This window comes from Triticum dicoccoides, chromosome 4A (genome assembly GCF_002162155.2).
Source record: "Triticum dicoccoides isolate Atlit2015 ecotype Zavitan chromosome 4A, WEW_v2.0, whole genome shotgun sequence".
Lineage (NCBI taxonomy): Eukaryota > Viridiplantae > Streptophyta > Magnoliopsida > Poales > Poaceae > Triticum > Triticum dicoccoides.
This window is the reverse complement of record NC_041386.1, coordinates 638,926,530-638,939,243: the sequence shown is the minus strand read 5'-3', so window position 1 is coordinate 638,939,243 and position 12,714 is coordinate 638,926,530. Positions and strand designations below refer to the sequence as shown.

The window sequence follows — 12,714 nt, the reverse complement described above, 5'->3', positions numbered from 1 at the left end:
GAGCGACGTGATGTAGCTGTGTGAGACCTCAGTCGGGGGTGGGGGCTTCCTTATCTTGTGTAATCTCGTTCGTGACATGCCATGAGCGCCATATGGTGATGATCAGCACCAATGCACCATACGCTAAATGTCCAAGAGCGGCTCCAGAACCTCAAACAACCATTTCGGCCTTGTGTTGGGAACAAACTGACGTCTAGCAGTGACCAATCCTTCGTAATCGCATGCCACAAGTCCACCGCTCAAGGGCACCTAAATGTAGCATGGAAGTTAGCCTCATTCCATTCCACACAGGGGGAAAATATTAATGGGCTACAAATGGCAAGAAAATTTGTTAGACCAAGTGGCCAGATAATTAGTCACGAGCCGCCATGCCAAGACGCATACCTTAGGGGGGCAGGGCACCTCATATGGTCATCCAAGTGGCGCGACGACCATCCAGTGCTCTGCTCGTAGCACATATCGATGGACGCCCCGAGCTCATCCATGGTTAGGCTGTAGGCCGATCGAATGGTACACATGTCATTCTTTTCTAGAGCCCATATATACGAGGATATCATCGAGGACATGCAGCGACGTCCAGGTACGGTGATGGCGTCGAAGTCAACCAGAAAAGTGTCATCGTAGGGGGTCCATCCGCCTAGAACCACGCTCGTACAGATAGTCCACCGCGCAGTCCGCAGGTACCATGTGATGTGATGGGCTTCCAATCATGCTTCCTCAAAAGCCATCTATCTCGCGAGATGCGAATATTTTTGGTGTTGCCAACTTGACAATCGGCCCTTTCTTCACAAGTTCAAGACCGTATTGGATGCCTTGCCAAGTTACAGAAGCATTGCCGGAGAAAACCATATCTTTGAGGCACCCCTCCGGATAGTACCGAGCTTTCAACACCCACGCACATAAAGCTATCAGTTTTAGTTAGGAGGCGTCAAGCCTGCCGAGCGAGCGGCGATTGATTAAACACCTTGAAGTCTCCGAAGGCCAAGACAACCTTCATTTTGCGCTTCAAAATATTCGGCTAGGACTGCCAATGTGTCTTCCTCATTCCTTCTAACTCGCCCCACCACAAGTTCCGAACCATTATGTTCAAGTCATCACAAACTGAGATCAGAGGCATGAAAACACCCACTATATATGTGGATATGGTCTGGGTCACCGCTTTGATCATCATCTCCTTTCCTAACAGAGAGAGAGAGGGAGAGAGATTGAGGGATTGAGAGAGGGGGGAGGGGGGGTCGCCCCATGCAATAATTTTTTGGGTTAAACGAGCTCGGAGAACAGGGGCGGAATCGGTGGTTGGTGAGATTGGCAGTGATGTGGGTTGGAAGAACGAGCTAGGGCGCAAGGGTCCGAATCAAGGCGCTGCTGGCGAACAGAATAGTGGCGGTACAGTATCGCTTGCTCAATGATGAGAAACAAGGGGCAAGGATTAATTCCGGAGAGAGGAAACTAGCGAGCGATTAGGGGGATTTCGGGAACGTGGCAATCTAAAAGTCGGGGGGTTAAAACGGGGTGGCATACCTTGGTGGTCAGCTAAAACACCTATCCTTAGTGCACGAGGCGTGTGGGGATTGCTTAGTAGTGTTTTCCTGGTCTAATTTCTAAATGTGTCTTTAGCTGTTTATGCGTTTCGCAGATAGTACGATTTTCATTCTGGCAAAGTGTCCACTCAAAACCTCCAAACAGTGAAAAATTGAAAAATTTAATTAGAAGATGGACCATCTGGTTGACAAGGAACGGCACAACGCGAATGTGGGATCATAAGCAGCCACTTAAACACAATTTCTCATAGATAACCCTCTCTTGAAGAAACTTGTTCATCACCGAAGCCTCGAGTTAAAACCCCTGTGGGGATTGCAGCTTTGTGGATGCTGGGGGGAGCATCACCACCCGCTGCCGTCCAAATGCCCGTAGGTGCCACAACGACTCGTCGTACCCAATGCGCTGCCACGAAGGTGGACGCCGCGGAGGTAGTGCGTCCGCGTGCTGTGTGCAAGTGCGTCCGAGTGATGTTGTGTGTGCTAGTGCGTGTGTTGTGCTGCAGCTGGCCTGCTGGGGTAAAGGCAGGGTGAGCTTTCGGAGCGACCGTCGAGGAGCGCGTTCGCGATCAACCCCAGCAGCCGGGTGGTGGTGTTCCAGTTCCTGCTCCCACCGCCGGGTGTTGCCGCCATGGAAGGGTGCGGTGGCGGCGTTCTTGCCGATGCACAAGATGTGTTTGACATAATGCCAAGAGAGAGAGAGAGAGGAGTCAACATGTGGCGTTTTTTACCAGGTCAGCCCTGACGGGTGGGCCCGCCGTGTCACAATCCGGGTTAGTTTTTAAGCAAATGGTCATCAGTGTTTTCTGAAACGATATGCCAAAAAGGTGGTAGGACAAAATAAGAATAGGTAGTCTTTCGGAACCCTGACCGTAATACCGGTAATGTTATGCTATTTACTCCTATGCTAGCACAAGGGATTGGGAGGGATGAACTGAAGGTGCTCCTGAAAGCAAAACTTTGATGTTTGTAGGTTTATTTTTGCTAATAGAAATTGTACTAACAGGGTAGCAACACAATCCGGCAACTTATGGCTATTCCATGAACATGTTATAAGGATATGCAGCACTATGGAATTGCACTGTATGCCGAGTGTTTGGCTCTACGGCAAGTGACTAAATTTCGTGTTTTGACCCTTTTCTGAAACCTATTCGAGATTTGACCCTAATTTGATTTTTTTTTTAGATCTGATCCTTTTGCTACCGCCAGAGACCATGGCGGTAGGGTATAACAGCCTACCGCCAAGGTCCCTGGCGGTAGGGTTGCATGCCCTACCGCCAAAAAACTTCTAAGTATTGAACACAGTGCGTGCTCGTGCCTATCGCCAAGCACCTTGACGGTAGGGTTGTACAGGCTACCGCCAGCCCGGTTGGCGGTAGCGATGTTTCGCACCGCCAAAGTCTCTGGTGGTAGGCTGTTAGACCCTACCATCATGGACTCTGGCGGTAGCAAAAGGGTTAGATCTCGAAAAAATTTCAAACTAAGGTCAAATCTCGAATAGGTTTCAGAAAAGGGTCAAAACACAAAAAATTACCACGGCAAGTGCCAAACCACAGCACTCGGCAAACAGATATACGCCGATTGCGTTTGTCTGCAAACTGCAGAACACGGCAAGAGAGATTGCTTTGTCGAAACCCGGCAAAGAACATATATGCCGAGAGCCATACAGTCGACACACAGCAATAAGCTGCCACGTGTTACGTCCGTTTGCACTTGAGACGTCTGGGTTGACTTTTCCCAAGCACCATGGTAATGATCTCAGCATAAATTTCACATCGTAAAAGATGGCCCACATGTCAGTGACAGCTGTCTCCATGTCTAGTAAGCAGCTACGTTATCCAGTCCTGGCCCACGTCGACCTGCAGATGGGCCCACAGGCCCCACCTGTCATTGAGTCATTCGTGATTATTTTCATTGCATAAATTAAATCCAATAAAGTTTTTGCCTAGTGTGGCTGCTCTCAGCAAAGACATGGGCAATGTGTCAGGTGCCACGTCTACCAAGAGCAGCCTCTCGGCCAAAGTTATGTTTTCTGAGTGGTCCACTCAGAAAAGTCTTTGCTATCGCCCAGGTGACCCCTATACCGACCGCCTCCTCTCGGCGAAAGGTTTTATTTCCGAGTGGGTTCTAAAATGATATACCAAACTGGTGATAGGTTTTTGTGACAAAATAATAATACGTAGTTTTTGGACCCTAACCTTAATATCGGTAGTTTTATGCAATTTATTCCTATGCAAGCACAAGGGATTGAGAGGGATGGTACTGATCGATTATCAGTGTGCAATGTCAATTATGTCATGGCTAAACTGAAGGTGCTCCTGAAGCAAAACTTTGATGCTTATTATAGGTTCATTTTGCTAATAGAAACTGTAACAGGGTAGTAGACAATCCGGCAAACTATGGCTGTTCCTTGAACATTTGCTTTCAGCTAAGAATATGGCTTTTTGATATGCAGTTATGTTACACATAATCTAGCCAAAAAGCTTTTAAATTGTACCTGAACACAAAACTGTGTATGCACTGTGAATGATGATTTTTTACTTCGGTTTATGTGATTCAGTGGAGTGAATATAGTACAAATCTGCTGAGTTGAGCTTTTTTTTACTCCCATAAAGTGACAACTACAGTGAAAGTTCCGCAAACTGAATTTCTTTCATAGGAAGCAAGGCTGGGGGCCGATGGTTCTCTGTGATGACTAATGAATGAACCTTGAATCTAGTTTCTCTCATGTTCTCTTTGAATTGAAAAAGAGCTGTGATGGAAGCATAGAATTCTGTTTAGAGCATGGAATCAAACCACTTATGTTCTCTTCGAATTAAAAAGGAGCTGTGATGGAAGTATATAATTCTGTTTAGAGCATAGAATCAACACGAAAATGATGAAGAGCCATTCCTTGCTGTGGATATGTCATATACGCATTGCTCTAATTCGGAGCCTGAAAGACCAACTCGAAAATGAAGCTCCACCCCTGCGAGAATTAAAAAACCTTAACCTAAACTATTAGCAGCCGAGACCCCCGGGATTCCCCTCCCCGTCACCCGCCGTGGCGAACAGAGGGGAAACGAATCCACAGGCTTGCCAGCGGAGCCTAGAGGCGACAAGGCTTTGCCCCATCATGGATTCGCAGGTGCACGCATGCATGAGGAGGCTCAACTTTCACAGGCTAATTTTATATAGTTGAAAAAAGAGAGGAAGTAGCAATGCTCATCGAGACCATATTTCCATTGATATAAAAGAATTGGATATAACCATGACTGAGTTCTACAACAGTTTCACGAATCATCTGGTGCTGTACTTACAATGTTATCGCTCTGAAGCTGTTCCAACAATAACTCCATTGTACTTATGTAACTAGGCATGTAATGCTCGTCTATCATATTTGGCGCGAGCCTTATTCTGCCATACAATTCTCTTGGCGTTTCATATATACTGATGGCCTCCTTGCTGCTGGTGCCTTCTCCAGGATTCCGGTCCGGTGAGGGCTGCGCGACCATATGAATAATTCTCCCGGGAGGGAAAAGTTGGCGCAGTGCAGGGGCGGACGGTGATTCTTTCTGTTTTTCTTTACCGCTACCGTTCAGATTCTGGGACGCTTCTTCCTTTGCTGTCGACGCCGCTTGCTCGGTGTCCAATGTTGCGTTGCTTTCAACATCCCCTTGTGATGCAGATACTGCTGACCCAGCAGCAGCCTCGACACTGACATCATCATCATTGTTAACTAGTATGACCCGTTCTTCAGAAGCGTCGACAGATACAACTGAAAGGTCATGTTCTGGATTTGCCACGAAATATGCTTCATGGATACAGTTAATCTTCAGCCCATTTTCTTCAGAGTGTGTGATTTCTACTGCTTCTTTCAGTAAGGGCTGCATGACAGAAGGAGCAAACTGTAAAGAAAAAGAACCTATATTCTCTATGTACACACCAGCATCAACTGATTAATATAAGCAAAATTGTGAGTTTTTTAGCCTTGTAGGTGCCCTTGGCTAGTTTAACCTTAGGGAAGCAGGGGCTCCTGAATCCGGATGTTACTCGGACAGGACCAGAAATGTGCATGGTGATGCTGGCACATTGTTTTATTGAGCAATGAACACGTATTGGTAAAGCTTGCATCGTCACCGAAAGGATAAGCATTGGCACTAATTGCACCAACTGCTAAATAAATAACAGCAGGATTTCAGACCCACTTTTGCTAGTGACATTGGTGCTGATTGTGACTGGATACCAGAACGAACCAGTGGATGGATCCCGACTGTTAGTAGTATAATGGCCACTGGTTTATCAAACTGCTGCACTACCAACGTTGCTTGAGAGGTTTTTCCTCTCCAAATTTACGTCGTGGAAATATCATTGGATTGTTATTAAGTTCCGACAGTAAACTTCACATCTAGAAACGGCAGCATTTTTCGTTACCTCAGAAATGCTAGAGTTGGGATCTCCAGTCTTTCCCGTTGAATGAGAGATGGACAGCATGTGAGACTTCGCAAAAGCTATACGCTGACTTATTTTCGCGAATAAACTAAGGTGATCTTGATCCTGCAGATCATCCAGCTTCGATGATACCATTACCTGCAGTAGTAAGACAAGCAGCAATTCAGTCGTCACATAATCTTTTGGGGGGAATCTGATGTCATTATTCATAAAATAAGCATCATCGCTTTCACGATTTCGTGTCAGAATATCAATAGGTACGATTTACAATTTTAAGGAAAAAGGAAAGCTCCGTAATAAGATATAAGGAATATTTGTCCGTCTAAATCTATGATTTGACTAACAGTTGGTCCAACAATATGTGTGCCATGTTAAAAGAAATGACAAGCTCGGAATCATATCCAAAAGCACGTTCTAATGATTTTGAATTTTCGAAATATAACAAAATAATGCACAATAATTATATGGTCAAAGTCCAAAATTGCATCCAATATTTTGAAACCTATGCAGTATATACGGGATAATAATGTATTACTTGCCGAGCACTTTAGTGTTTTCATGTCAACTGCAAAAGAACTTCACACTGTGAAGGTCCAGTTTATAGTTTTTTTTTACTATGTTGCTGTAAAGGACAGTGACCATCAGAATACCTCAGATCGCAAGCTCTCCATAGCAACTTTCGAAAGTGCTGGCACCACATCATCTCTGTTGACAAGAGAAGTGATGAAATCTTTGCCTGATTCCGCCAGCTCCCATGTCATACAGGCAGCTAAGTAGCAACAAAAGGTACTTCAGAGTTATGGTATTGTTTCTTTACAAACACAATATACTGCTATCAATTCTCACTACCGATGATAGAATAATCTCACAAGTCAAATGCGATTGAACTAAAATTTGTGATCAACCATTAAATTGCTCAAAGGCATAAAGATATCTTTCTTATATCTGCTATGTCACAGTGAAGTAATGTTATTTTCTTGAAAGATTTTTCTGCCTAACAGGTAGCATGGAGGAAAAGTTTATGTGATTACCAAGTACCAACTTGATCACCATTTAAGAAGAATCAAAAGGGCTAAAAGTTACAACTTGGCATACGCAAAATCAAAGGAAACATCTGATTATCTTAAAGGCAAACAGGATCCGAAATGCTCAGACAACTGTGATTGCAACGATAAGCAAAAATATATGTATCATGTGTTCAACAAGATAGAAAGCATGTCGAAGCACTTACCAGGACCAAAGGCCAGACATGTGCATGATGTAAAATCATGATGCTCACGAAGAATATATGTCAGAATTGCTCCAATGCCTGCTCCCATTGAGTGTCCAATGACCTAGCGCACAAGGTACATCATGTATTGGATTGGATCATTCAGACATGTAAAATGCTGTGCTAGAGGCAGAGGAATTTTATACGTGCTGTTAAATTGTTCCAGTCATATTAATTCAAACAAAACCTTATTCTTTCTGGTTTTCTGCACAGGAGTAAAACTAGCAGCACTGGATGAACCAGCCTAGGAGGCACACATCAATGTATATGTACACCAAGTTCTACTAAAAGAATATCAACACTAAAATGCATATCACATACAGCATAGATCATATAAACTGTAGCTGTGTAGAGCAGTGCTACCAGACAAGAAGTAGACTCTGACTTCAATAGTTCAACAATAAATGCTGAAATTGAAATGGTATAAATATCAAGCAGCTTACTGCCAGATCAAGGCTTATCGGTTCTATTGTACTTCATAGCACATGGTCAAATCAGTAAACTTTACACGGAGTCTCACAGTATAGACAAGCTTATAAACTTAATTCTCCTTACTATGCATCAACCTCCAATAGCTACTCACACATCAATAAATTCATCAGGAAGGTAAATAAAATAAGAACTTGACAAAAAATACCTTTATTTGGTAGTCAGGAAATTCTCGTACTGCATTGCGAAGAGGGGGCATGGCAAGGTTAGCGATCCAACGAGCTGCAGCAAGCATTCCACAATGTGCATACCCTAAAATTACGTTGTCAATCTGTCCTTCATTCAGAACTATATGGTGGAAAGGAACTTCAACAGAACTTGCTGCTGTCAGGCGCTCCTTAGGACTGATAGCACCGCGGATGAAAAGAAGAAAACACTTGGCTTTTTGGTCACGCACAAGTACGAAGGAAGGCTGCATAAGCTGCATGAAGTGAGGAGTCAAGAATGAGTCAAAATATGGGGGGCATTGCACAGAAATACAGAATAAGCAGAGTACCATAAAGCACGAGATAAGAAGAATATAGTGATACTTACTCACCCTCGCCCTAGACTTGTGGATGAGAACGTCTTCTTGACTGTACCCACCAAACTTCAGAAATTCAGAAAACCTATTCTTTGAGTAGAACATGCAAAGCTTCAGGTGGTCAAGAAGATAAGCTACTTCAGTATGTGCATCGTGACCTTTTAGTTGAAGGCAGTCACTTCCACTATACTCATGCTGCAAATTACCCTGGAGCACATGAAAAGAATAAAACAATAATCACCACATGTTTCGTCCATTGCATACACAATGTTTTCAAGAGCGCAATACAGAAGCATGACGGTAATACTTGGGGTATGTGGCCACACTAAATGTAATCAAAAGAAAATGGTAAACTTATGCTGATTGAAGATGTTGTGAAAATACAATTAGAAGCGTCTCTTGTTAATATCTGTAACTTCTGATTCTTCCGTACAGAACCACCATTTAGTGTTGGCCCTTGATACCATTCTCTGTACAAGTAATGACACTAGGAAAACTGATGAAACTGATCTGACAGATTCATGAAAATTAACAATGCTAACCGAAACGATCTTAACTGAAGCCCAAGTAAGCACTCACTGTGATCGGACACAGATCCCTCAAACAAAAATGACCGGAAATTACCAGGATCCTAATCCACTCCAGTAGGTGAACCAATTCAAGATATTGACCAAAATGAAAGCATTGGTTTCTCGGGATGGGAAACAGTAAGTTCAAACCTTCCTTGCAAGTCAACTCAAGTCAAATTTTAGACTGGTCAGAAATCTTGCCTTCGCAGCAAAATTTTCAGCACACACAGAATGAAAAGGCAAAAACACTACTGAATTTGTCTACTAGAACAATCTGCTGAAAAGCAACTTGCCGAACAGTTGAGCCAATCTTAGCACCCCGTCTCGCCCTGTGGGATTAACCACGCAGTATTAGCCTTAGAACTTCATGATCAACTACTTACCTTCAGCCATTGGTACAAAAGATCCCTTCTTTTAGTTAAGCACAAAAGCAGAGCAAGCAGGCGCACGAACAGAGACACGGAGCACAAGCGTAGTGCTGCCACGCAGAGACTGGCTACGGAAGCAAGAGGAAGAAGGGGACAAAAAAGCTTTCACACTGACCTGGCGCTTCATGTGGCGCTTGATCCCGAAGGCGAGGCCGTGGAGGCCCCACCGGCCGACGGTGAGCTCCCACGCCCGGCGCGCCGTGCGCGCGGCCACCGACGCGGCCTCGCAGCACGATACGGGAGGGCTGTGCGGCCAGGGACCCTCGCCGTCCTCCGGCCGCGACGCCTCCTCCTCCGCCGACGCCGGCCCCTCGGCGCCCGGCGGCCGGCAGGTGGTGATGAGCAGGTATACTAGGAGCGCGCCGCCCGAGGCTGCGACCGCCGCCGCGGCGGCCACGGCGGCGGGCATCGGGCCGGCGGGATTTGGGCGATCGCGTCGCTGGGGGCCGACTGGAGGCGTTGAAGAATTGAAGTGGCGACGAAGGCGGGGGAAGAGTGAAGCTTGCCTTTGTAGAGGGGTGGATTTGAAAAAGTTGCAGTGGCTTGCAAGTGAGGGAGACTTGCCTTGCGGATCCCATGAAAATTTGAAAAAAAAAAATACAATTCCAAATAGCAAAATAGTTGCAGCATAAAGTGAATTCCCAGTTTCCCTTACTTCACCGAATTTACAACGCATAGCTAGTGTTTGATTCACTGCTAAAATTATCGGCTCATCGTACTTTCTTGACGTTGTCGCAACAATTTTTATAAATTCACGGGCTCACAGCTCAAACAAAGAAAAACTCACCTTCGCTTTGTACACGATGGTGAGTTTTCATTGGTTTGGAACGATGCATGGAAAATATGGATTGCAGTTCAGACATGCCAAATGTCTCAAAGGTGTCGTGCAACTATTTATCTGACGATGAGACCGGCATAGTAAACATGAGGCCCATACATTGTTGTCAACTGTAAGAAAATTCGAGGCATGATAACACGTCGAGGAACAAGCCGTCATGGCAATACGACATCTAGGCACGACGTCTAATGCCAGAGTTCGGCCGAACCCTTCCCTCTTTTTTTTCCAAATTGACATTAATCATCCGACAATGGAACCCGCGAGGACCTGATAATGTTTTTGACCATAAGTCACCGTGGCAGTCTAGATCGTCCCTCTCATGATTTATTTGAATTTGTGTCTACGTTTTTTCTGCGAGATGATTTTGTGTCTACTTTGTGCTATAGAACTACGCCAAGTCCAATCTTGTACTCCCTTTGTAAACTGATATAAAAGCGTTTAGATCACTATTTTAATATTCTAAACGTTCTTATATTAGATCACTATTTTAATATTCTAAACGCAGTACACAATGAATGAGTCACAACTAGTAATAAACTCTCTAAATTTTGACCTGAACCTGTCTGAAAAAAAGAGAGAAGAAACCATTGGCACGAAGTAAGTATGTACACATTTGAGAAAAAGCCCTCAGCAAAACTTGTAATCTTGACGCGGCACAGCAGTGAGCTCTCTGGAACATGGAAATCTGGATAGTCATGGAAGGTGGTGGGCCAGGGAGGACAGCGTGGACGTCACATGGAGGCGCCAATTGGTCAGCTCGACCCGACGACAGGGTCGCACACATACATGATTGCTCGGAACCCAAACCCAACCGCAATTCCCTCGCCCTAATATCCTAAGCTAACGCCGACACGTGGGCCCGATGTCCGCGGGACCGACATAGCAGTGGGTGGAGGCTCACGCACGCTCCAGGCGTGACGCCTGCTGCAGGTATGCTGCGCCCTCGTGGAGAGATGCGGCCGATAGGGCCGGTTGTTGGCAAACTGGCCCACCTGCAGTCCTTGCTGGTCCACGTGCGGTTTAGGTTTACATGATGCCGGTGGGCCTACGCCGAGCGAGCCGTTGGATTGAGCCACGGACGGCCAGATCCAAAACGATTTTCAAAGAAACTGGTTGTATTAAGTTTATCCTTTTTTGAACTTTTTTTACGGGTAACTTTTTTGAAATTTGGTTGGATTAAGTTCCAATTGGAGTGGCCACATGAAACATGTGGTAAACAATCCAAACAATTCAAAAAAAAAAGTTCCAATTGGAGTGTCCGTCGAATTTTTGTAGAAGCTACTCGAGGTCCCTTGACAACGCACAAAAATACTCGTCTGAGGAAATACTCAAGGAGAAGATGACGCTTCATGCTCCTGTTAATGTTTCCCTGCCAAAGGCTGTAAAAACTGCATTGTCCTGGCCGGCACCATCAGTGGACAAGGCAGCTCTAAGTGTTGATGGTTCTTTTTCAAAGGCGGATGGTCCAATGTCGGCAGGTATGATATTAAGGAGGATTGACGGAACCGTTAATTTTGTAGCATACAGATTCTTGTTCAATTGTAATGACGCCCTTGAAGCAAAAATCCATACACTAATGCAAGGCATGGCTCTTGCTCTGTAACACACGGATCTTCCCGTCATTGCTCAGTCAGACTCGGCAGTGGCCCTATCTGTTTTGACTGACAACTCTTTGGATCGTCCTGCTTATGGTCACTTGGCTCTGGAGATTGAAGCATTCTTGGTAGAGCGGGAGTTTATCCCACAAAAGCTTCATTGAAATCAAAGCATTGGTTCAGATTGCTTGGCAAAGTATAGTCGTACTGAATGTACCACAGCTGTGTGGCTACATAGAGGGCACCCATGTATCGAGGAACTCTTGTCTCTTGACTGTAACTCTATTATTATGGAATAAAACTCATATTTACCTTGAAAATAAAGTTCCAATAATAAAGATTAAAAAATCATCAGTGAGCAACTCTCCAATGACAATGTGTAGGCAACTCGTGGCGTAGCTAGAGTCAACATCTTGCTTTCAGAAAGAAAAAGGTCAAAATCTTCGTGTGGTCATGAGCCTAAACAGTCTAAAGAAAAAGATCAAAATCTTCGTGTGGTCATGAGCCTAAACAGTCTAAAGAAAAAGGTCAAAATCTTCGTGTGGTCATGAGCCTAAACAGTCTAAACACATGGGAGATCTTTATCATAACCAGTGGCGGAGCGTCAGCAGGACAATTCCTGAAAGACTTGTGTGAGATCTCATATTAGGTGAGATCAACGAGATCAATTTTTTTTAAAGAAATTACATGTTCAAACATTCTCAAAAACCTGTAGACACACATCAATGGTTGCAACCTCAAAAAGTTTCAGCTCCTAATTTGACCTACATTAATAGAAACAAAAAAGACAAAATTAGACATGAATAGTGTCAAAGTACTATTCACCCAAAGCTGCCACTATTCAAATTTGAATTTGTCCTTTTTAAATCGTCAAACATACATCGAGTTTTGAGCTGGTTTTTTCGAAGTTGTAGACATACCCCATGTGGATGTTGTCAAATAGTTTCAGTTTTTTTAAATGTCTAAACATGTATTTTTGGGGTTGATCTCATTTATCTCACCTGACGTGAGATAGTACACAAGTCTCCTCAGA

The 12,714-nt window shown here is 44.5% G+C and overlaps 1 protein-coding gene across 1 annotated transcript; it reads right to left on the bottom strand.

Annotated features, from left to right (window-relative positions):
- Window positions 1-4,728: 4,728 nt before the first annotated feature.
- Window positions 4,729-9,703, bottom strand: LOC119287603. The gene is made up of 7 exons (XM_037567177.1): window positions 9,364-9,703; window positions 8,267-8,458; window positions 7,877-8,149; window positions 7,201-7,303; window positions 6,620-6,738; window positions 5,952-6,107; window positions 4,729-5,404 (listed from the first exon to the last, which is right to left on the bottom strand). Exons 1-7 carry the CDS (start codon window positions 9,655-9,657, stop codon window positions 4,811-4,813), a joined length of 1,731 nt encoding a protein of 576 aa, XP_037423074.1. The 5' UTR covers window positions 9,658-9,703; the 3' UTR covers window positions 4,729-4,810.
- Between the last annotated feature and the right edge of the window lie 3,011 nt (window positions 9,704-12,714).